Source organism: Montipora foliosa, chromosome 11, assembly GCF_036669935.1.
Source record: "Montipora foliosa isolate CH-2021 chromosome 11, ASM3666993v2, whole genome shotgun sequence".
Taxonomy (NCBI): Eukaryota; Metazoa; Cnidaria; class Anthozoa; order Scleractinia; family Acroporidae; genus Montipora; species Montipora foliosa.
In genome coordinates, this window is record NC_090879.1 from 16,050,403 (window position 1) to 16,075,402 (window position 25,000).

Below are 25,000 nucleotides of genomic sequence, written 5' to 3' on the forward strand. Positions count from 1 at the left end.
AATCGAACCCGGGTAACATTGGTGGGAGGCGAATGCTCTCACCACTGCGCCATCCCTCCACCCCAGAATACGATTTTAGCAATTGCGTAGAGAAGCCAATTGCTAAATTTGCGTTCATAAACTGTGTGAGGATCATAGCTTCACTTGATTACATATCCGCAGTTCAATATATGATTCATTTTATGAATCATTTCCTTCGAAAAATGAGTGTTCATTTACACGAAAAGAAGAAGTACATTAAGTATCACTATTAAATAACACTCGCACTTGAAATGGGTGAAGATAATTCAGAAGAGGCTTATTTGCGGTGAGAAGTCACCTAAGTGATTTGGTTTTCTCTAGGTTGTAAGTGCTGTCTTTTTAAGAGATTGCATTTAAAGAAGGCGAAGTGTGTCGTAACTTGGTACTTTCTAGCTATAAGGTGACGTTAGGTCATATAAACGGCATAGTGGAAAGTGGTTGTTTGTTAATTATTGTTATTTGTTTGTTACTTATTTGTTTGAGCAGGTTGAATTTTTTTGGCAGCTATTCAGCTGATGTGGACCTGCTATACCCACCCACCCATATAATCACAGAGGACAGCCACAACACCGGGAAGTTTCTCCTCAGTTGTTTTAAGACCCTGAGTGGTTTGTCCTGTCGGAATCGAACTCACGACCTCCCGCATGGCAGCCCGGTTCTTTCTAAGTGTTCTTGGCAGTTAATTGGAGTTTCGTTAATTTTACTAACCTTTTAAAACCAGTGCTTGGACATTACGATTGTCAATAGTGTGGGCCTAACAAAACAAAAAGGACTTGGAGTTACTGTACCTGGGTTTAGTGGCTGTTTCGGGGAATCATGCCATCATTTACATGCTGAATGTTGATATGCGCTACATCGATCTTTCAAAGTAGATGGCTTTTCTTTAAGAGTTACCTTTAATATCTCGAATCATTTTTAGAACGAATGAAGGGGTTATGTCTGTACGGTGGCCAATTTACATTATCAACTCCGTTGATAAAACCAAATCATTTTTAGAACATTTCCTACCTTATGTACGAGGCGTTTTTGCGTAATTCTTGTTTGACATGTTTAACTCTTGTCAATTTCTTAGTGTCTTTTTGTTTACTTTGTTGTGAGCCAGTAACAATCGTAGTGTAAGTGGCCCGCCAAGAATAGCTATGCTAACTGTGGGCTACCATTGTCTTGTTTATACAATCATGATTGTGTTTGAAAATGAAGTGACAAGTGACAAGTTTCGAGTGTTGGCCCGTCATCAACATGAAATTAATTTAGGGGACTGCCTGGTTGACACACAGTCACTCCATGTACACCAGTAACTCAGTGAATAAAAGCCATTTTGACCGACTAATAACCAATTATCTGCCCCAACCACTTCTTGGACGAACTGACTAGCCGACCGACAAACAGACAGATACATAGTACTGCACAACTGATTGACTGTAGAAGAACAGTAACGGATGGACAGAGAGATGTACTGTAAAATACTTCCTGACCCTATCTTACACCACTATTATTATCAACTGGCAGCTACCTTCTGTGCAAAATACACTGCTCTTTGTTTGCGGTTGGTCACGTTACAGAAGTGGCCCATGGCAATCCAAGGTTCTGCTTTGAGCTGGGTGACCTGGATCAGATCCTTGGCTAGCCTGCGCAATCACAAAAAAGAAATGACCGCTTTAAGGTCCTCATTTCATTACTTTAAGAGCTACTTTGTGCACTATGCTGGACAGTCTTATTCTGAGAAGTTCTGGAATTGATAATACATCGAACTGACTTCAAGAATGATTCTATTTGAGGGAGGCAGCCTGGTGGACTGCTAAGGGATTTGGTCTAACAGTCTGGAATAATCCTACATTCAAATCCTGCCCTAACCTCAGGCTAAAGTTTTTTGTTCTGGATATGTAGCTCCACACTGGTAAATAACCAAATGGTACAAATGTACATGTGTACGTCCCTGCGTTGGCCATTGCCTGAATTTGTTTGCTTAATTGCTTCATTAGCCCCGAAAAGCCCTTATAAAGGGGAGTGGTTGATTGAGTACATCATTATTTCATAGCAGCACAAAACAAAATATACAGCTATGATTTCATGTATTGCATGCTGACTTAGGTTTGTTGACAGTTAATATATACTTTTCCAGTCCTTCACTGTTACCAGGTCCACCCTGAGACAGTAAAAATGCATAAATATCCATTCCTTGGAGAGTACAAGGGTCGAGAGAATGAGCCTGCAAAAACCAAGGATATCTTCATCATTAGATCTCTCACCAATGATAAGGTTAATTATATTATGACTTACATGTATGTCAACAGTAGGACACACTGACCACTAAGAAGAATTCACAGTAAACAAGACTGACAATAAAATTAATAACAGTTGAAATGAATGTGGGGAATAAATGATTTTTTTTTTCACGCATAGTTGTTAGTACATGTAGTTCTAATCAACAAATCACACCCAATTTGAAAGTAGTAGTCTCTGCCTAATCTCTGCAAAGAACTGTCACAAAAGTGGTTGAAAAAGTCTATTAAATAATAAAAATTCAAGACATTTACCCTTTGCAAGAAACACTTGGCGTTGTTATAGTCCCCGGCATTGTAAAACATCTCACCAGCATTGCAAAGTAGTTCAACATTATCCCTTAAACTCTGCAAAATAAAGAATAAAAAGTAAAAAAAATGCTGACAAACAACAAAAACAAAACAAACTGGGCAATTTCCCTGGAAGCATAAATTTAGTTAATAAATTTACTGCTGCACCTGTGTTTCTAGTGTCTTCAGGGCCAGAGCTCCCTCTAAGAAAAGAAAATATTCAATAGTAAGCTTTGACACCACTACCTCTGTAGATTTATCCACAGTTAGTGGCTTCAAGGAGAGAATAGGAGCAATCACCTTGCATGGGTTGGGTCAACTCTTTTTAGCCTGGTTTTCACTAGCGATGCAAACACAAGCGCAAGCATAAGCAGCTTATGCTAGTGAAAACGAATGTCGACATAAGCATCAACATCAACCATGGTAACCACCATTCTGTTCAAATTCTCAGACACAGGGAATCTTGAATGAGTGCTTTTAATTGGCCAGACGCAACAAATTTCCTTGTGCATATGCTGCGTTTTGTTTTCACATGACGCAAGCGAACGCAAGCACAAGGAAAAGGGAAAATTTTTGTGCTGGCACTCGTGCTTAAATGCTTGCATCAACCCTGTTTTCACGGTGAAATGAGTGCTCTTATGCTTGCACGTGTGTTGCTAGTAAAAACCAGGCTTTTCTCTCCATGTCACTCTTTTCACATCTTTTCATCCTGAGGCATTCAGAATGACAAGGCACAAGGTACATGTAAGCTTTAACCTATTGAGTCCTGGGGGTTCCCCATTGACAAGTAAAATTATTGTCTGGCGTTATCTAGACAGAGTAAAATACTAAGTGTGGTTGGTTTAGGCCGCTTTAGGGGTGAATGGGTTAATGGGACATAGTTTTTCAGTGAGTGGTTATCCCATTGAGTCCTGGGGGTTCCCCATTGATGAGTAAAATTGTCTGGCATTATCTAGACAGAGCATAATACTAAGTATGGCTGGTTTAGGCCGGTTTAGGGGTGAATGAGTTAGTGGGACATAGTTTTTCAGTGAGTGGTTAACCCATTGAGTCCTGGGGGTTCCCTATTGACGAGTAAAATTGTCTGGCATTATCTAGATAGAGTAAAAATTTTAATACTAGGTGGTTTAGGCCGGTTTTGGGGTGAATGGGTTAATGAGTGGTTAATCCATTGACTACGAGTAAAATCGTCTGGTTTTATCTAGACAGAGTAAAATACTAAGTATGGCCGGTTTAGGGGTGAACGGCAGGGTTTTTGTTATGATTTTTAATAGCAGGGACAATTGAACATATAGCAGGGACCAGGACGGCGGCTCTGACCGGCTCTACCGCCATCTTGGCACGCTGTGCCAAGGCGGGATAGGTGTGGTAGGGGGTCGTCCCCCTCCCACTGGGGGGTAAGGGGGGCCTCCCCCAGAAAATGTTTGAATTTGTGAGGCCTAATGAGTACCTTTGGGTAAAATACTGGTCGATTTTCCGCTTCATTTCCTTCGCGCTACGGCTGACCGTAACCGACTAACACCTAAAGAAATTTACTTCCGGCAGCCGTATTAGAGCCCGCCATAGCAATTTGCTTAAACTCCCTAATGACGAAAGCAGGGCGCACCGATCAATGTGTTCTCTGTTACTTGATAACATCTTGTCATGAACTCCAAATCAGCTACACGTACATGTACGCAAGTTGTGGTACAACTAACAATACCCAGTAACAGAGAAATAAAGCACGATTTGGTTTAAGAAAATATTAAATAACAAAATACAAATATCGCTTGACTAGTCTCTTCCTATTGAAAGAATCCTTGTACAACCTGCGCTTAAAATAGCCGGGACAAAAATAAAAATAGCAGAGTAAAGGTCCCGGCGTCCCGGCTTTAACAAAAACCTTGGTGAACGGGTGAATGGGTTAAAGGGGCTATGTCACGTTATTTACCATGAACTTGAAAACATTGGGCTGACTTTCTTGACCAACAGACTACCACAAAATGTTATCACGTAAAATAATGAAAATACACTGCCTTACTTGCATGCTTTCCTGATGCTGTTAGAGCTTGCCCTTTCATCCAGGGTCCAAACCTTATAACCATGAGACAAATATTAAAAACAAGATAAAAACAAGATAAAGTTTCTACTTGTAGCAACAAAGTCTAAATACTACAACTTGTTCTTACCCAGACAAATTTGACTCTGCTGCAAGGATCAAGCAATTAGCTTGGTTAATTTGGTCAGGGCTCTCAATCTGAAAGAGTCCTAATTCTATCCTTGCCTTATAATTCAAGATCGTTGTGCATTTAAAGGGATCCTGAAGGTTGGCAAAACGTGACTACAACTCTAGGATTACACCACAATGCAATGCATGTTCTATACATGGTAAATGTTTCAAAGTGTCCCTGAACCCTTCATGTCAACGTAACATCACATATGCCCTTAAGTCTTAAAATGATCACAGTTACGAATGCTAATGTCGCAGCGAAATACCTGCAGAATTTAGGTCGCTGAACAGGATTTTAACCCATGACCTCAGATGACTGGGTCACTAAAAGACTAGTGCAGTGCTAGACTACCAATGGAGCTATATCAAGCCAAATAGGAGCTGGTCACTTTGTGAGAGAGTACACTGTACATGACAAACCCCTGATCTGTTTAAAGTTCATTAATAATTCATGAGCAAAACAGGCCATAAGGTCATCGAAAAACGTCTTGTGCACGTCAGCTTTAAAAACTGACAAACATTCCTCCTTGAAATTCTTCTTATAGAGCATACTCATTCAGCTTAGCTTGTTCAAATCCTTGTATACTAAACGTTCTCTTCTCACAACTTGAACCTTTGTTCAGACTCCAGAGGGACATGCCTTTGGTGGAATGTTTAATAAACTCACAGGTCATGTTTTATCAGGTCTAAAACCTGACAAAACACTCCTGCTTGTTATTAAACAGTACATAGAAAATTATACCAGGCTTTCATTTTGCTTATTGCCAAAGTAGTGCAGCCATAATTATTAAACAGTACTGCAATGAGCATTTCAAGACTTAACCTTCCAAACATTTGCCTAAAATTTGTTGTACATGTAAATAGGTACTGTACAGGTGCTGTCTTTGATGTTTCGATTTAAAGGGAAATTCTGCTTTGACGTTTATAAATGACATGTCTCTGATAATGCTGCAATTCTGGGAGGGTCTGACTCTATGGAACACAATCTCATCTCCAATAAAAATAATATTGATAACAGGTCAAATGTCAAATTTAAATTTTTAGCCAACTTTTTTACCAATCTATCCCTGAAGCTGATGACGAGGTCAGTGAGGTAACTTCAGGTCCGGGAACTCCAAGTGACAACAAGCCAATCACAGCTTCCAACGCAAGAGGAGATACCCTGAATACATAAATGAAACGCAAATCAGCTTATTCCTGATATCTCATTCTATTCATTTCAAAAGAAAATTTAATGTGTCTTTGTGTTTCCTTTACCTCAGAACTTCTTTGTAACAAGAAATAGCAGGCCTGTAAGAAATGACATTGCATGAACAATAAATCCAAAAACAACATTAGTTAAAAGTGTGACGGTTCACAGAAGTACATGATTTGTACATACCAGTCTGTAAATTTTGATTTGTTTAAAGTCGCAGTACTCTAACTTACAGTAAAAAATATAAACATTCTCCATATAGAATTCATAGACATTTCTATCACTCAAAGAAACTCAATATACTGGAAATTCTGGGTGACAAATTATGTTTGCTTTGGATGGAGAGATTAATGCTAAGAAAGAGTAATATTTGAGTTTACTAGGTGTCTTTTAAGGAAACTGTATGAGCCAATATTAAATAATATTATTTGCCCATGTTTTATAAATTTTTGCAAATATTATCACAAAATCAAGCAATGAGTACAAAGTGCTGAATATTACTACAATAATATTCAAAGAAAAAAATGGGATATTTACCTTTCCATGCCCTGCCTTTGGTAAAGTTTTGCCAAGGACATGTTGATTTTAAGAGATCTTTGCTTCTGAGATATTCCCTCAAGCTGCGAATAAAATTATGGTTTACTTAAGATTTATCATAGATAAAACAATCAAACTGGCAGCCATCCGGTTGGCTCAGTTGGTTGAACATCGGACTACTGTTTGGGATGTCGTAAGTACAACTCAGGGTCTTTAAATACATGTAACATGTAAGAAAGTGCAGCATTTGCAATGGCATCTGAAAATGGTTAGACTCTAGTCTTCTTGGATAAGGACGATGAACCGTTACAGTAGGACCCGTCTCAAAACCCTTCCATTTTCATAGCCCTGTGGGGCGTTACAGAACCCGCACAATATTCGCAAAGAGCAGGGCATGGTCAGGAGTTAATGGTGTTGTGATCTGTCTTCTGTCGTATTATAAGCTAGAAGGTCAAAAGTTAGAAAAGTATGAGAGATTAATTATGTTATTACTACCATCAGTGCCTCCCTCTCTAAATAAATTGTTATAATTGTATTGTATTATTGTACTTAAAAGAATATTGACTGACAACACAAACACTGGCCACTTAAATTTTCAGTGTGAAGGAGAACAAGATTTGCGTGAGATCTGTGCTTTTGATTACATGCATCTGCAACTACCACAGAGCCTGACTCACAACACCTCAAAACCTAAAAACCTTACAAGTACTTTTAAGAGGAACTCACAAACTGTTAATTTAAAAGCGGTACAGTAAACTATGCATAATGATAAAAAAATCACTTTTTTCCATCAGATTTTGAAAGTGTGATTGCTTAACACTTGACTGACAAAATTTTGAGCTTTGATTTTTATTCAAAGGCAGTTTACTATGAGTGTAAGTTTTGGATTTCACAGTCTGACATTACTCGCATTCAAAACTGGGTCTAGGGAAAAGTGACGTCATTTACATGACTTGTGTACTCACTTGCCTAAAATTTCAGCATAAACGCAGCTCACTAATTTTTATGCAAAACATGAGCTTAATGGATCAGTGAGTGTTTAACCCATTGACTACTTGGGGTTCCCCATTGATGAGTAAAATTGTCTGGCGTTAGACAGTGAGAGTAAAATACTATAAAGTATGGCCAGTTTAGGCTGGTTTAGGGGTGAAAGGGTTAAAAGTGTGAAAGCCCAAAGCTCCTGTGCTGCATACACAAGCATCACATTCTTATAAACTAGTGAGTTTTTGGCATTTTTTTTGTACTTGATCCAGCTGTCTCAAGATTTTAAAGTTAGTAATAGCAGACCATAAAATAGGAAAATTCCAGCTAAAATAAACAGGTGTCTATTGAAATCACAGCTTAAACCTTGGGTCACTTAGTGTCATAGTACCACTTTTAATTAACAGTAAGGTATGATGATCTGTCCTTTGCTGAACATACTAGCCTTTTAAAGAAATGCCAGGAGAATTGTAAAGGTTACTTTTAAAAAAATCAGAGGTTAAACCAATTCAAGTTATAAGCGATATGGCTGTGCTCATAAAGTACTGGTAAAATGGACTTTGACATACTATTGCTGTTGCCTCTCGGAACTCCTTCATATGCAAATGGCACTGTGATATCTTGTATTTAACTTCAACCTCAGATAGCAAACCCTGAAAAAAGAAAGAACTCACCAATAATAATTTTTAACCAGTCATTTCCGCAGCATCATGCCCAGGACATTCATTTACAATCTAATAAGAAATCCTACATATTTTGTACCAAAGGATGTACTGGTAATCATTTTAACAACTGCATGACTGATAACAGAAGTAGTCAAGGTTAGTATGTCCGCATGTAAAATAATTTAATGTGCAACTTTATTTCAACCGGAGTTCAACACTACACAATCATTATGACAAAACTACAGTGAAGTACTTTGACGTTCTGAAATTTATACACTTACCAGAGGTTGACACGTCTTAGGCTTGTGTTTAATGATAGTTTTCCTCAACTGGACAGCTCTTGTGTAAAAAGTCTGATTCAGAAGAAAAATAACTAGTTGAAGTTAATACTGAAAATGTGTACCCTTTAGTTGCCTTAACCTTTTGACTCCCAAGCCAACCTGAACTGGCCATAGTACCGAGTATTTTACTCTGTCTAAACGCCAGACGATTTTACTCGTCAATGGGGAACCCCTGGGAGTCAATGGGTTAATGGAACCTGCTCAAGGAGTATCAAGTTGCAGGGCTGGAAATAATTTCCGGAGAGTCTCTGGACATGATGACCGGCCAAATTCATTTTAGCTCGGTCACAGTCATACCATTTCTCGCCTGTCAAATTATATAAAATAACTAACTCTTAAAACAGGGGCCCATGAACCAAAACTGCCGTTATATATTTCCAAAAAAAGTTGTTGCATAGAGCTTATAGCACTTTAAAGCACTGATTGTCAACAACGGTTCTTGTTGCATTTCACCCAGGATTTCAGATCAAAGTTCCGCAAATGACAATACACAGCGAGTTGCTACAACTGAAACAACTGAACAGAATGGAAATTTTAATTTATTTCATTTTCAAAACGATCAAATGTGATCGGTCAACATGACCGGCAAGATGAAAGGTTGACCGGTCAACTCCCAAATCAGTTCGGACATTGTCCGTTGACCGGCTCTTATTTCGAGCCCTGAGTTGAACCAGAAACCCATAAGGGTTGAAACGTGTAACGGCCCCTTGTGTGCTTGGAAACAAGCTTCTGAATGTTCAATTTGCTAAGTACCATATTTGGAACAACAAGAGCAAGGGGTTTCCAAATATGGTACTTAGCACTGAAACATTCAACCAATCAGTTCGCACTGAATATTCGGAAGCTGTGAACGCGCGTTACACGTTTCAACCCTTATGGGTTTCTGGTTGAACATAAACAAATGAAAACTTTCTTATAAAAATGCAATTCCTTTACAAGCACCACATGACGTTGGGTTTTAATGGCGATTTTCACTGTAGATATTTTAGCAAGCTACAGTCTGCTAACTGGTAAGATAGTTACATTATAGTAGAAGAGGAGTCTACTAATAAGTACATTTTCATGTATGTGTCATGGTTCAATTTTTTTTCTTAGTAAATGTAATTTTCCAAATTATCGGTACTGTTCAATACTGATTTTTCTTTGTCTAATGCCGTGTATTCATTATCTGCAACAAAGCAAAACTGAACTGGTTAAAAAAAAATATGAACCAGAGAAATATCTAAAGCACAACAGGTGCAATAATTATTATTTACAGTCCTGATAAAGTCGCGAAATAGAAGTAATTATAAGGAGTCAGAATATTCATGTTTATTTAAGGAATTAAAAAGATCGTCTTACTTCTGCCCGTTTGTATTGCTCGTCATCAAATAAACAATCAGCAAAATAAATCAGTAACTGATGCTTGTTCACCATGAAGTTGAGATCATATTTGTCCTGGTTTCCATGATCATTCGCAGACAACAAGAAGCTTGCCTACAAAAAAAGGTTTCACCCTTCAGTGCACTGAAGATGATGATGATGATGACCGCAAGGGTGGTGGTGGTGGTGACTCGGTGATGATGACAATGATAAAAGGGACCTTGAGACTCTGGGATGAGGACAAGAACGAGTACATGAACAAGACTTGACTGCTCGTTTTTAGCGAAAATACTTTAAAAATTTATAACCCGGATGATTAATCTTACTCTTTGCTAGCAGTATAGGTTGCTCAGTTATTCTTATTGCTGGTAACTGAGCCTTTTTGCTGATCAAAAAATGCCAAAACTGCTACCACGTTGACTTGTTTTGATGCAACAACATTTTTGCAAAACCTTGTATTAAAATGATGACGGTATAACATTTTTCCTGCCAAAATGACACTGGTTTGTACGTGCTCACTGTTGCTATATGAGCAAATCTCGTACTCATAGTCGTTCTCGTCCTAGAATCTAAAGGACGATAAAGATACAGTGTACTGATAATGATGATGAAAAGTGATAGTGACTACAACAAAAAGAAGCAAAATAATTTCATGATGGTGTTAATTGATCCACCAGAATTCATTTTGTCCTTGCTTTCTGGGATGCAAGTTGGAAGTTCTATACAAGTCACCCTGTCATGAAAATTATGTACTTTGGAAATGGACTTCATTAATTTACTTCAGATCAACAACATTCCAGAAATTTACTAAAATAATTTGAATTTTAATACAAAGCCAGGAACCTTCACGATTGGCATAAAATAATATCGATGATTTTTAAAAACAGCGAAGAATTGACTTATTATTGAATCATTCACTCCAAAACAATTGCTTGAAACTGTAGATACTTACCAACAGCTTTGCGCTTCCAAACAAACCAGCTTCATGTAAAGCTTTCACTTGATCAACGGGCAAGGTCATGTCTGATTCTACGTTAGAAGGAAGGACAGCCTAGGATAATTTTGTAGATGGCAAAGACTGAAATTTGGTGACTTTTTTACAAAACTTTCGGCGCCCAATTTTGACTTTTCCGGATAAAATCAAGAAACATTCGATTTGAAATACGCGCCGGATGGGACTTTGTCAGCACATTCACTAGACAAATTTATGCGTGCGCCTTATTGAATTGTTACACCTGCTGTTCAGAAAACTGCTGGCTTATTGTTGTTCCAAAGTTAACGTACACGTGAGAAATCTGATGAAATGAAACATAAAATGGAGTATTTTTGGATGGAAATTCAAGGCCTTAGTGGATCATTCATCTTAATATTAGCTTTTCTGATAGGAATTTCTCTTGGCTGGATTTTGAGAGGAGTCAAGTCAGAAAAACGTACGTCTAGCGCTGATAATGAGGTGAGAACTTCTTTACTAACTCCGTTCAGAGATTTTGATGTACTGTACATGTAGCTAGTGGCAATCACCTTGATTAAAGTACATGTAAAAGTAGCTAAGAGTGAAGAAAGGGATAACAAGTAGAGCTCTTCACGTTAGTTTTGCTAAAGCAAATTCCAGATGTCATAGAAAGGAGTATTGGGCAGTGGGAGAGTGGGGAGGGTGTGAGATGAGGGAAGCGGGTAGGGGAGGCGGTAGGGTGCGCTTGCTCAGCAGTTTTAATGCTACATGTGTTCCCCTTCTCCAGTAATTTGTGTATTATTCACTCAATCAAATCTGCAAAACTGCATTCACTTGAATTTCATGTTATGTGCTTGCTGCCATTTTTGTGCCAAGAATGACAGCAAATTAAGGGATTCGTTTGTAGTGAAACTGAGGTGTTGCATCAGTTGGAGAGTAAAACCCAAAAATTTGTTTTCATTAAAGAAGTTGCTGAAGATAAAGTTATCACCGTAAAAAAATAATTGGCTGATGATGTTTCAAGCATTATCAGTTTGAGACCAAATTCACTGTAGTTACAAAGGGCTACATGTAGTTCTGGAAACTTCAGGCATTCAAATCTTCACGGTTGGGATTCAACCTTCACCAACTCGCTGATAAAACCAAATTTCCAGAACAAAATGAAGTCCCAGTGGCTCAGAGGGTTAAAGTAACCACCAAAACAGTCATAATGGTGTTACAGTATCAATCTTGTCTTTAACTTGTTATTAAGTGTATGGTTCAATGCCAAAAGAAAATGCTAAAATTGCTGAATGTTCGTAGTAGTTATTATTCCTGTTGGGTGGGATTAAATACCTGTATGGTTGTCCATCTCTGGACTCTGTGAAATCAGGCTGGTATTGCAGCCATCAACTGCATGGCTTTCACCACTACACTCTGAAGGTTGGCCGATCTCAACCTGACTCTGAGGGTTTTCTCTAGCCCATTCGCTCCTATAATCAGGCATTCCAGGATGCCCCCAGTTGGCAAGTAAAATTGTCTGGTATTTGACAGTAAATTCTGTTATTAGTCTCACTCCCTGTATTCAATGAGAAGGGTACTCACATTTGTGGTATATCGTGCAGGTACATGTTTTTTTTTTTATTTTTATATAGAATTTGTGCCTTCAATAGTTTTTGTAAATTATTTGTAATGCTGTGGTCTTTTTCTTTCTTTTTTTTTTGCCTTTACTTTAGGGTCTAACAATATCTAATGGTGGTGGCGAATACAAAATGGTTTTAGCAGTGAGACAAGATCTTAGCATGGGAAAGGGGAAAGTCGCAGCACAAGTAGGTACTGTAATTCGCAGCAACATAAACTGCTGTTTACATGTAGTTTGTTGTAATTGTAAAATATTTGCCTAGCTTTAATAGAATTGAAATGGTATATGATCATGCACATGCAGTGTGTGTTATATGTATATCAAGAATGTGACGCAAGTTCTCTTCAATTTGTTTGAAAGAAATTGGGAGAAACAAAAGCTAGAGTCTCAATAACCTTTAAACCGGCAATTAAACATGCGCATTTTTCTTACTCCTGAAGATTTCTTTTGGGGCTCCACTTTAGGCAACAATCATGCATTATGTTTACTCTTTCTTTCTCAAATTGAAGTCGACTTCTTTGTCATCTTTTTACATCCTGGTAATTCTGATCAACACAATTCAAAGGTGTCAAAATAAATGACAAAGGCCAAAAACGTTGAAAAGAAACTAGTTTGCAAGTGTGTTGCTTTTATTTTCAAAGGCGTTCAACTTGACTTTTCATCTTAATAGCGTTGTCAACGTGTTTGATGGTTAATGCTTATCTATGAGCGGTACTGTAAATGCTGTTTTTTTTTTCCTGATTTCAGTGTTGTCATGCAGCTGTGGATCTTTGTAAACAACTTAAAAGAAGTAATCCTAAGGTACATGTACATGGAAAATGAATTTTGGCTCTGGTACAATGTTGTAGATAGTATCGAGACTGTGGATGTAGAGGATGACTGTTATCCCATTGGCTCCAGTACTGCCCCCTAGGCTTTTTGGGAAACAAAATCATCTGGCTTTAGACAGAGTAAAATTGATTAACTCTCACTTCATTCACAGTCATTGGGTTAAAAGGAACATTCTTTTTTCGGTGGATTCAGAGGTTGTGAAATGCAGTTAAATGTACATGTACGTGTAGTTTAACTTTCTCGTTCCTGTCATCATTGCTAAAGCTCCCTAATGTGAGGACTGTGAGAGGACATTTAAGAGGTTGATAGCCCATTGACAAGTAATATTATCTAACGTTAGGCAGAGTAAAATTACCAAGTCTCACTTCTGGGACTGAGTGTGTTAAAATATTGCTTAACCAAACAATGCCTGCCAAAGTGATAATCTCAAAAGTTCTTTATTTAACACCACAAAGTGTGGCATAGTCAGGACTGTGAATCATTTTTGCCTCTGGCAATTCCAAAATCTTGATCACTTAGTACTGTACATGTGAAGTTCATACGCTGAAGAAGGTGTTGATTTTGTTGAAAGCTTTAAGTCTGTCACTTAGAAAATCTTACGTTCATCCCAATCATTTGTTTTGGTTTATTTTTCTACTTGAAGGTACTTCATCAGTGGGAGTCAACAGCATGTGCTAAAGTTGTAGTGAAGGCTCCAGATGAGACAACATTGTGAGTATTGTAAAACTAAGGAAGAAATGATCCTCCCATTATCTGAACAATTTATATTCTCTGATAGAAACCCCAGGATTGACTTGCTCCCAACTGATGGGCTTGAATCCCATTCAGCTTTCAGAAGCCACCTGAATTTTTCAATTGTCTGTAAGACCGGCAGGTATACAAAACACAGGTCACAGGTCACAGGTCATTGTTTTACCAATACAGAAAGTATCCTAAACATTCATAAAAGCTAACCTTAGATCTAAAAATTTTTGTTTAGGCCTAATTAGGCCTAGTGTTAGCTTTTATGAATGTTTAGAATACTTTCTGTATGCAGTAAAACAATGACCTGTGATCTGTGTTTTGTAACAGCCGCTGTAAAACACGTTAATAGCTTATAATAAATTGTCCTGGACATAATTGTGAGGATCGCTTTTCCCTCTTGCCTTTAAACCCCACTTCAAACACACATGTTTTATTTCATTCTGGTTGTCGGGCTCAGGTCAAAAAAAGCCTTGGTGATGATTAACTTCATACATTTTTGGTCATTTTGAAAATTTGGGGCTTATTTCTGCAAAATCGACAGCACTCAGATCATGTGATACCAAAACTTACCCAAACGTTGTCCAGTGGCAATTAAGAAGTACATGTAACCCCCAAAAAATGTCAATTAATTTAATTCTGTTAACCCTGGAATTTTTCTTCATCATGATACTGCGCATCTTAGACTATAGTTACCGGTATGTCATACCATTAACTTGAGCACTGTTTTTACATCCAGCATGTGACTGAAATTCAGAAAAATGACAAATTGAACACTGATGTGTTCTAAGTTGTGCATTTTCTTGAAATATGCTCATCTCTTGGTTTCACATTACTGTTAATATGTTACAGACTAGCATCTTGCATTCCAAGCTTAAGGGGTCAACTCTTCTTGGGAGAACTCAAGTTTTTTCGAATGTGCTGAAGTCACCACTTCTAAATAAAATAACATCATATTTTATACTGTATGTTTCACATTTTTATTTGTATCTGGACAGAATTGATCTTGCAAAAAAAGGACAATCTCTTGGTTTAGAAGTTTGTATCATTAGAGATGCAGGAAGAACTCAGATTGCACCTGGATCCAAAACTGTTCTCGGTGTAGGACCTGGTAAGAGCTTTTGTCAATCCTCTCCCTTGCACCCCAACCACTTTTTATCCCAATCTGATCTTTAAGACAATGCGTTGTTTCTGTTTGGTTAAGGAGAGGTAGAAACTAGCTTTTTAACCCTTAAACCTCAGCATCTTATTTTCCACTGTTTTCAGCTTTTGAAACCCAACAATTTTCTTATTACTTTTTATGTGGTAGTTACTTGAAATTGCTGTTGTCCCATTGAATAATTGAGAATGTTCAATACTCTATCTGAGTAAACAGTTACTGTTTTGTGTTTATCTGGTTTTTAGGCCCTGTCGATCTTGTGGATCAAGTTACAGGTCATCTTAAATTGTATTAAATGAATGGTGCTTAAGTTCATTTTTATGGCTTCTTGTACAATTCTTGAACAGTTTTTTTTAGATATTTATAAGGTTACCAAAATAATAGGGAATTCTTTTTGTTGACTTAAGTGTTTGTTTCATTGCACAATAAAAATATGCCTTCCTACAGTAAAGGGCAATTATTTTGACAGTAGGATTTTTGCTCATGCCTTTGGCCTGCAGCTAATTAAGCAATAGAAGACGTTTTGCGTGTTACCATAGCCTCATCTAAACAGGAGGGGGACGATGCTGTTTTTTACTGCTTGATTGAAACAGATTTTCTTGACACATGCTCATATTTCCTACCAACCAATCAAAACGCACGTCTGACAATACATAACCAATCAAAATTCTTGTGATGTCACAGCCGTGTTTCCGTACTCTCATCTAAACACAGCTATTGACCAATGAGAGTGTGCATACTATCCTTAGCTAATTATTTTATATATGTACATGTACTTCCAGTGCATTTACTTGAGCATGACTCATGAACATCTGTCATAACGGCCGGTGTCTTATGTCTAATTCACACAACATGATTTGTGGTGAAGTGATGGCGTAATCAAGTTGCAGTTGAAGGTTGTCAACAAAATTTTACTTTGTAAATCATCCTTAAAGGGTATTCATTGAATGTGGGATATCATTGGCAGTTATTCCAATTCCTACCTAGGAAAGATGAGACCTGGTGGCAAGAGGGGATTAAAAATTTTTTACAATCTCTTTTTGCTCTTTAACGTCACCTCTGCCACCACATCCCATCTGAGAACAGTCTAAGGTGGTTACTATTAAAGTTAGCATAATGTGAAGCCAAAAGAAATATAGTACCGTCTCCTCCATCGAAAAGAAGTTGAACTTTCTGCATACACTTTTCTTACTCCTTCATTTGAAAACATTAAAATGTTTTGGAATTCTTCTTGACAAATATTAAAAAAAAAACATTTGTTGGAACTTCCTTGAAGAAGGACACCGTGTGCTTGTCTGGTACTAGACGCGTGGGAATCCCGAACAAAATTCATCCAGGGTTCACTCACTCTTATAAAACTGAATCTTACATCTCTGAAAATCACCTCATGCATCTTCCCAGTCCAGTCATACATTGAACTTTCATAGAGTAACAAAACAAGAACTGAGCAACAGACAATTGCAAGAGATAAACAAACAAAGGTCAGCAAACTAATTGAGCTCTCAATATTTTAATGCCTTTAATGAAATATTGTTTTCATTCAATATAAAATCTCAAAAAAGGAAGATCGCTAAATTGACCATAACCATAGAATACAACCCATAATTTAAAACTTTGAGTGGCATGTTTAAAGCTGTTTTATGACTTACACTGTACAGTTTAAAGCCAAATAATTTTTTGAAGGGATTCTACAGAAGAGGAGTGGATTCGCCAAGAGATTATTTTCTGTAAAGGCAGCCTAAAACCAAATTGTTGAAAGGACTCAGTTGACGTGTGGATTCATGATTATGTAAGACACCCTAATCAATCTAACAAGAACTCCAGATGCCCAGGATTGCGAACAATGAGATGAATGCTGATTTTGATAGCGAAGTGGTATCTTAACCGTTGATCTTTTCATTTTTAACAATGCATGTGTCTGGAAATCAAGCCAAGTGCCTCTCTAAGTGTTCTCATCAAGTGAACACATGCAGCTATGAAAACACCTAACTTACTATAATTGTAACAGGAACCTTATTGTGGATTCTGTTGTTGTAAATTAATGCAAGAGTTGACACCTATACTTAACAGGACACCTTGTGAGGTTGATCATAATTGACTGTAAACCTCATTATTTGAAATCCTGGACAAAAGAGGAACTCTAACCAGACCTTTTTACTGATTTTTCTTTCCTAGAGGATGGCGAATCCACATTAAAAGAGTAAGGCTGCAGTAAAATGTTACCAAAGTACCACCCACCCACCCTCCCCCAAGAAAAATAGTCTAAATTTCAACTTGATAAAAATTCCATGAAAAAAGAGTGGTTGGGAGCATTGAAGATAGATTTAGAGTTCAAGTAATCAAGTTACAGAGTATTAGATAAATAGTTTGACTAATCAGCAATCCTTAAAGTAGCTTTAACAATTTTAGAAGTCATGTTAGAAATTGTTTGTCAATTTGGTACTCATATTGTGGTTGCAGGCTCCCAAATTTAAGCGATGGCCAATCAAACGATCCCCAAAGTATTTATTATGTTTGCTTTTGTAGTTTTCTTTTTTTTACCCATGGAGAGCCCTTGTTTAGAAATATTTACATTAAAAATTACTTAAGAACTTTACAAATATTTACATTAAAATTTGCGTTACATTATTGATATTAATTAAATTAATAATTGTTCATTTCCGTGAAGCATAACTCTTCCTTGATGAGCCAGCATGAATTTACCCGTAACTAGTTCAGCGGGTACTTGACAAGCGTATGCGTCATTCCAGGATACCATGGCTCTTCGACGCATTTCTTTTGATTTCTTTTGCGTCGATTTTTTTCTGGAGCCAAATTTAAATCTTCCGAAAACGTTGTTTAAGAAGGAGAAACAGCCACTCTGAAAGAAACGAAGCGAAATATGAGGAAATATTGAGCTATAAAAACTACTCTGTTTTCCTTCTAGAAATGAAATGAAACCAAATCAAATGTTGCTTTGAAGATGAGAGGGAAAGGGGTAGTTCCCGGAGAAAAATCTCTCGGAGCAAAGTAGAGAAGGAAGCTTAACCCACATATAACAAAATCCTGGAATCAAAACCGGGACACACCCGAGACCCTCCCAGAGGGGGGGGGGGGGGGAGTTTAGGGGAACATGGCTAATTTAAACTGGGGAAGGAAGACAAAATCTCTTCGAGAACGAGGGAGTAAAAATACTTTGGAGAACAAGTTTGGAGGTAATTTCGTGAGCAAGGACCCCTTCTGAGAGGGCCTCATTCCTGGGAAGGCAATTGGCTAGTTTCGAATTGTGCAGCAACGAAAGAACAGAGACAAGGTTCAGGGGAATTTTGTCAAGAGTGAATTAGATAGGGTTGTTGTGGCATGGGTGGCCTCTCCAGCACAGTCACAAATGAGTCTATTTTTAGAATACCCGTTCCCGCGAAAAGCAGTCGTCATGTCCCTGAAAAAAATATGGCAGAAGCAGTCACGCCTGACATGGCGTCTTCTGATTGGTTAAAATTGGCGGCCCTTTGTTTGTTTCGCGCGCAAAGTGTATCTAAAAATAAATCCATTTGTGACTGTTCTGGGGCAAGACCGCAAAGTGATGATAGATCAACTCTGTTATCTAATTCACTCTTGGTTTTGTACAAAACAAAGGAAAATGCAAATGATTCCCCTGAACCTCGACTCAGCTATTGTACTCAACTCTGCCAGCGCAACCTTGCTTCCCGTCTTTTCCGGATGTAAAACAAAGAAATGAGTATTTGATCATATGTTGAGTTGTTGTATTTCATTTTATTCCGACAAACCGGTATATATAGCCAATCTACTAAATCCCAAACATTTTCGTATTCACGGGTCTTAAAGTCCATATTTTCGATCTACGAGTCTATCCACGTCTTTCCACGAGTCCATGCGTCTGGACACTCAAAAACCAACATTTGATTTGATTTGCGTTAATTTGCTGATTTCAGTGTTCCAAATTAGAGCTCCAGTGCTAGAAGACCAGACACTTAAAATAAAGTTACCGTACTCTGTCTGTCTATTCGTTGACTATTTCATTCGTCCGTTGGTTCGTTTTGTCATTCTTTCGTTTAGCAAGTCGTCTTTTGACTTGCCCCCAGTCGTTTCTATAACACGCATAATAGCAAAGGTCCGTGACTCAGCGCAAGGTGTGATGGGTCGTCTTTTCCAGTACCACGTGCATTATGAACACGACTGGAGAAGAGATATGTATAAAACCATCGTCCTGGCGTACTTTTAACAAACTCGTCGAAGAAAGCTTCAAAACTGACATTCCTTTTTTGTATTACTCTTACCTTTTCAGTGCATTTTTCGTCATCCATGGCCCACTGAAAATCATGTACTACGGAATCTTGCAGATCTTCGTTATTTTCTGCCTCTATATCCACATTGCTTTCTCTTTCTTCCTCTTCGTCTTCCTTTGTTGCTGACTCTTCTGTTTCTTTATATTCTGTTTGATTGATCATCTCGGCCAGTTCTTGTTGCTCTCGGTTTTTTGCGAGTTGTGCTTTGATCTCTTTCTTGTTGGGTCGCAGGAATGTGCGCACACAATCTGGTTTGTTGTTATTTGTGGGATGATGTACGTCTGCTTTTACTGTGACAGTTGTAGCCTAAAATAAATGAAAATAAAACACTCTTTATCATTTCCAACTGCGAAAGTTTTTTTCTAATATTAGACAGCGAAAAAAACCGACCTGTTAATTTTCGAGACTATCGCTTGAGATGGTGGCGCAGGGTGCAGTGGTGAGGGCACTCGCCTCCCACCAATGTGGCGCCGGGTTCGTTAACCAGATCAGGCGTCATGTGTGGGTTGAGTTTGTTGGTGCTCTACTCTGCACCGAGGGGGTACTCCGGTTTCCCCTCTCCTCAAAAACCAACATTAGACTTGATTTGCGTTCATTGTTAATTTCAGTTTACAGTGTCCCCAATTTATAGTGCTCCAGCGCTAGAACGACTAGACACTTAAATAAAGTTCCTTTCCTTTCCAATTGGAGGTGAAAGCAAAACCTATTCTGACATTCACGCACCCATTTCATTGTTTTCGTTCAAGTGATTGGCCAGAGTTAATTCTTACCGGGATTGCTTCCGACTCGATGGACTTTGTACTTTTAACGGAGTATACATCAACCACCCAACTTCCTCCAGGTGGGTCCAGCTGCAAGGAATCACGGGTCTGCAGCCCAGAAAGAAGCACATCTGTGTAAAAGAAACATGGAGAAGGAACAATCAAAATGCGTTTTGCCGGACTGGGATCGCGACGAATCAATTTATGCTATGTTGCAGCAAAAAAATGACACACGCTGGGAAAATCAGAAAATATGGAACCGTGAAGTAGTTTTCCAACAGGGTGTGTTGCTCAGGGCTCTGGGAGTGAAACACTAAACTGTGGTATCACCGGGTGGGTTGATGAGTAAAATTAGTCATAGGCTCTGTCTTCGAGTAGCTACCAAGAAGGAAAATCTGATCTTATCTCGAGTGTAAACAAGCCAACACTGAATCAGTTCCTTTTCATGCAACTCGTACTGTAATGTACTGTTCGAGCGGATTTTTAGTGATCAGCTTAACGGGGCTAGGTCACGCATTTTTAGGCAATTTCAGCACTGATCGAATGGTCATAGAATTAACTAAAATACCAAAACTATAGAAGAACTCTAACAAAACACAGGGAAGCCAAGAATGGACATGGATGGACAAAACTGGAGAGGATTGAAATGGATTGAATTTGGGTAAATTTGAAAAACGTCGGCCCACCTTTTTTCAAATTTATATCAGTCTATATCAAAATGTCATTTACACAGCTGGAAAATCATTCTCAGTTGTTATGTGGCCGTGATTTTGCAAATGAAAGACCCTTGCTCTGCCAATTTGACGTTTAGAGCTCATAATTAACAAAATTAAACAAAATTACCTAAAATAGCGTGACCTAGCCCCTTTAAAAATCTCGCGCTTCATTTTACCAAATAAGAAGCTAATAGAAAGCCCATTGTGACTGGCTCAATACTTTCCGGCTTAGCTTTGGATTTACCTTTCAGCCAGGGCTGACAAAGTGGGACGGAATCAAAATGATATCTTGATCCCTACTTACTGTTTTTGTCTTCCTTCTTCGCCTTCTCAGTGTCCTTCTTGTTTTTCTTCCTCTCCTTCTTTTCTAGCTTCTCCTTTTCCTTCTTTGCTTTGTTCTCCCTTTTTGCTTCCTCTTTCTTCTCCTTTAATTCATTTCTCTTCCTTTTCTTGTTTTCTTTTTTCTGTGATTTTGCCTTAACTGGACTGGCCTCAGAGGGCTGCGCTGTCACCTCCACCTTTGGTAAAATATTGGAGGAAGTTTCTTTCTATAATAGGAATGCAAATGGGTTGCAATCAGTAAAAACCCTGAATAAAAACTGTTCGCTAGCTTCACAGAGTCTACATAAGATTTGTAGTGCATCTTATTTCCACCTGCACAACATTAGATGCATAAGAAAGTAGCTATCACATGAATCAACGAAGAAGTTAGTGCATGCTCTAGTTACTAGTAGAATTGACTATTGCAATAGTTTATTATATGGTTTGCCGCAAGCACAGCTGTCTAAGTTACAGCGTGTCCAAAACACAGCCGCGCGCCTAATTTGCAATTTCCTGCTTTGAGCATATATCACCTGTGCTTTTCAGGCTTCACTGGCTGCCATTGCAATTTAGAATTAGATTAAAGATACTAGTAATTACATTTAAAGCTATTCACGAGCTTGCGCCTGAATATATCAATGATTTAATTGGGATTAAGAGTACATTGCGCTATTCTTTGAGATCAAACAATGAGCTTCTCCTTGAGTTGCCACGAAAGAGAACTAAGAGAACATTGGGGGACACGGCTTTTTGTGTTGCCGCCCCAAAGCTATGGAACTCGCTTCCCAGTAAAGTTCGCAACTGTAGAATTTTAATACGTTACAAACGCATTTATTTAGGCTAGCTTTTATACCTATGATTTAATTGGAATTAATTTTTATTTATATATTTATTTATTTGCATCTAGCTATATAATGATCTAGTTTTTACTTTTTATTTATCTAAGGTTTTATCGTAAGTTTTTAGCTCAGTTTACATTATTATACCTTTAAGTTTATGATCATTGTAATGCGCAGGTGATCATATATATTCATGTAACCAGCGCATAATAATAATAATAATAATAATAATAATAATAATAATAATAATGATTATTAATATTCATTCAAAATATTTCCCCGCCCGTTTCTGATTGGTTAAAACCACACGCATAATTCACCATAACCAGCTGCTATTCACCAAATTTATAAAGAAACTTCGTCATACTGAAGTAATGACGTCAAAAGTGCAGCCCGCTACAGATTATTGAACCGATGACGTCAAAATGACGTCAAAAGTGCAGCCCGCTGCAAATTATTGAACCGTTGACCGAAAAAAGGTGGGGACGAGATTGTGTTATTTTTGTTGAGCAGAAAATGGCTGCGAGTAGGTTTAGACGTTTGAGCGAAGAAAATATTTTGAATGAATAATAAAGCAATTATTGAATTCGGCTTTCGTAGAACATGAAGAATTTTGCAGATCTCGGAGGATGTTATCCACCTCGGCCTTCGGCCTTGGTGGATAACACCCTCCTCGACCTGCAGAATTCTTCGTCTCCTACTCAGCTTCATTCAATTATTATTATTATTATTATTATTATTATTATTATTATTATTATTATTATTATATATGCATACAGCTGTAAAATTTCCTGATTAAAGACGGTAAACTGCGATGAAATATTCTAATTTTCCGTAGTTTCGTAGAAAACAGGAATTTTGTTGTGTTGCCTTTTACGTAAGCTAAAATGAGCTGCTGTTTTGTTAGTTTTATGCCCCTTGTGAGTCACTGCCCCTCCCCTGACGATACCTTTTTTAAATTTTATCCCTCATTTGGATGGATTTTAGTTTGTAGTAAAGCACCAAATGTTGCAAACTCTAACAAAATGTCGGTTTTTTCTATCTTGAAAATCAAACTGAGGACAAAAGTGCCATTTCTGTTATTTTACCTTGTCAGAGCTTTCTTCCTCTTTTTGGTTTTGTTTTTCTTTGGCTACGGGGTCGTCGGTCTTTTCACACAATTCTTCATCTCTTGCTTCCTTGCCTGTTTTCGCATCCGACGGCTGGTCACCTGTTTTCTCTCCTGCTTCAGTGACATCTTCCTCAACTTCAAACTTCCGAGTGTTTTCTCGATTCTGGGCTGTCTACAGTGGCAAAATATAGAAACAGCAACGTTTCAGAAGATTAATTGAATCATAGTTCTATTTACTTCATAATGATCGCCTCATCCTTATAGAAGGTTGGGCCAACCACTTACTTATCTTAGGTTCGAACCCCAGCCAGACCAAATATGGAAAAGTGGGAGCTACCTTTGAAATGTCTTGCGCAAAAGCTTAGGTTTCCCACTGTTTACCGATAGGAAAAATAAACAATGAATCTCCTTTCCCTAGCGCGAACGGCTCCCACACACGTTAGGGTGGAATTAGACGACAACAGAGCCAGATCCGAGTTCTCTGGAACCTTAACTTTCACTTGAGCATAAGATGTCATTGAGATTTTCACCTCTTCGCAGATTGCCTCATCTTCTTCAATGTCGCGATGGTGATCTTCTCTTCCAGCCTGCAACTCCTCATCTTTCTTCTCTTCCTCGTTTGTTTTGATGTCATCAGGCAACCGTTCAGCTGATTTCTGCGATGCTTTTTCTTGATCATCCGGCTGATCTTCTACATTCGGCTGTGCTGCATCTTGCAAACTAGATTCCGCCTGCAATAAAAAGCATAGACATCTGAAACTTGAGCAGGAGGGGGGCAATATCAAATGGTTTGGTGGTCAGTTTCATCAGTATTCCATCTGCTTCGTTGATTTACTTCTTAGTTTAGAGATATACTTAATGTTACCCCATTAATTATTGAAACCTATTTTAGGAAACCATTAAATAGAACTAATTTTAACGCGCGCCTTTGCTGACGTTCCACGCGGTGACCGCAACGGCGTCTTTTCCACCACTGAGTAACAGAGGCGTGTCCCGCGCTATCCGCAAAGGGATTTCCGAAGTGCTCGGATTCAAGGCGCAACTTTCAAAGGAAAATTTCACGTAGAGCTTATGTTACACGATGTATGGATGGCGGAGGGATAAGTGTCAGATCTCGTTTTTACCTCGCCTTCATCCTGGGATTCATCTTCCTCCGGCATGAGTTCTTTCATTTTCTGAGCAATTAAATCCTGAAAAAAGCCAAATCAATGTAAATTTGTCTAAATATTATCTAACAGAATTAACAATGTTGTTAAACATGGCTGCAACAAGGCAAATGTCTCAGCAAATAATCAAATCAGTTCTTTGAACAATTTAAAGTGCCCCTGTGACCAAAAAATCAATTCTTATTTTTCTTTGGATTTCAAAACTGTGTTAACCAAACACTAAGCGACCAAAGTTTTAAGCCTTGATTTATTTCAACTGGAATTTTCTTATTTAATGATCCGCCATTACAAACTTTAGGTTCTTGAGAGAGTTGGTTCGAGGAGAAAATACGTCAAAGGCTCACTAGTTTAAGAATGCAATGTTTGTGTACGCCGCAGATTCAATATGCAGCACGGGAGGTTTAGGCTTTCAGACTTTTAGACTCGTGTTTTGCATTGATAATAAGCTGCGTTCACACGGTGAAGGTGTTAAGCTAGTGAGCCTTTGACGTCACTTTTCCCTGGATCCAATCCTCTGAGGTCAAATCGGTCAGTCTTGAACGTGAGTAATGGCGGACCGTGAAATCCAAAACTTACACTCAAAGTAAGCGGCCTTTGGATAAAAATCAAAGC

General features: G+C 38.2%; 3 protein-coding genes across 4 annotated transcripts in view; 1 reads left to right on the forward strand and 2 right to left on the reverse strand.

The window, feature by feature from the left end:
* The window catches only part of LOC137974616 (anaphase-promoting complex subunit 7-like), an 18,977-nt gene extending 7,917 nt beyond the window's left edge, over positions 1 to 11,060 (reverse strand). Inside the window, exons 1-13 of one of the 2 annotated variants that reach the window (XM_068821527.1) lie at positions 10,837 to 11,060; positions 9,864 to 9,998; positions 8,463 to 8,534; positions 8,086 to 8,169; positions 6,536 to 6,618; positions 6,061 to 6,093; positions 5,861 to 5,965; positions 4,615 to 4,667; positions 2,763 to 2,797; positions 2,559 to 2,651; positions 2,136 to 2,230; positions 1,535 to 1,649; positions 730 to 775 (exon numbers count right to left, since the gene is read on the reverse strand). In XM_068821527.1, the coding sequence (XP_068677628.1) occupies positions 730 to 775; positions 1,535 to 1,649; positions 2,136 to 2,230; positions 2,559 to 2,651; positions 2,763 to 2,797; positions 4,615 to 4,667; positions 5,861 to 5,965; positions 6,061 to 6,093; positions 6,536 to 6,618; positions 8,086 to 8,169; positions 8,463 to 8,534; positions 9,864 to 9,998; positions 10,837 to 10,905 (1,018 nt within the window). In that variant the 5' untranslated portion in view covers positions 10,906 to 11,060. The remainder of the gene's footprint in view (positions 1 to 729; positions 776 to 1,534; positions 1,650 to 2,135; positions 2,231 to 2,558; positions 2,652 to 2,762; positions 2,798 to 4,614; positions 4,668 to 5,860; positions 5,966 to 6,060; positions 6,094 to 6,535; positions 6,619 to 8,085; positions 8,170 to 8,462; positions 8,535 to 9,863; positions 9,999 to 10,836) is intronic. The other variant, XM_068821528.1, reaches the window with a different exon arrangement.
* An 84-nt stretch (positions 11,061 to 11,144) lies between these two features.
* Positions 11,145 to 16,461, forward strand: LOC137974941 (peptidyl-tRNA hydrolase 2, mitochondrial-like). The gene is made up of 6 exons (XM_068821958.1): positions 11,145 to 11,337; positions 12,552 to 12,644; positions 13,205 to 13,258; positions 13,932 to 13,999; positions 15,028 to 15,140; positions 15,434 to 16,461. The coding sequence occupies exons 1-6, from the start codon at positions 11,188 to 11,190 to the stop codon at positions 15,481 to 15,483; spliced, it is 528 nt and encodes a 175-aa protein (XP_068678059.1). The 5' UTR covers positions 11,145 to 11,187; the 3' UTR covers positions 15,484 to 16,461.
* Positions 16,462 to 17,826: 1,365 nt separating this feature from the next.
* The window catches only part of LOC137976740 (golgin subfamily A member 6-like protein 26), an 11,651-nt gene continuing 4,477 nt past the window's right edge, over positions 17,827 to 25,000 (reverse strand). The window contains exons 6-12 of the mRNA XM_068824089.1: positions 24,347 to 24,412; positions 23,753 to 23,953; positions 23,200 to 23,394; positions 21,256 to 21,499; positions 20,245 to 20,366; positions 19,466 to 19,780; positions 17,827 to 18,048 (exon numbers count right to left, since the gene is read on the reverse strand). Coding sequence (XP_068680190.1) covers positions 17,827 to 18,048; positions 19,466 to 19,780; positions 20,245 to 20,366; positions 21,256 to 21,499; positions 23,200 to 23,394; positions 23,753 to 23,953; positions 24,347 to 24,412 — 1,365 coding nt within the window. The remainder of the gene's footprint in view (positions 18,049 to 19,465; positions 19,781 to 20,244; positions 20,367 to 21,255; positions 21,500 to 23,199; positions 23,395 to 23,752; positions 23,954 to 24,346; positions 24,413 to 25,000) is intronic.

Bases quoted from the DNA above. Each gene is read 5' to 3' on its own strand.
- LOC137974941 (XM_068821958.1), top strand. From the start codon at position 11,188: ATGAAACATAAAATGGAGTATTTTTGGATGGAAATTCAAGGCCTTAGT. The intron at 14,000-15,027 runs GTGAGTATTGTA...GTATCTGGACAG, and splicing joins GCTCCAGATGAGACAACATT to AATTGATCTTGCAAAAAAAG. The intron at 15,141-15,433 runs GTAAGAGCTTTT...TCTGGTTTTTAG, and splicing joins TGTTCTCGGTGTAGGACCTG to GCCCTGTCGATCTTGTGGAT.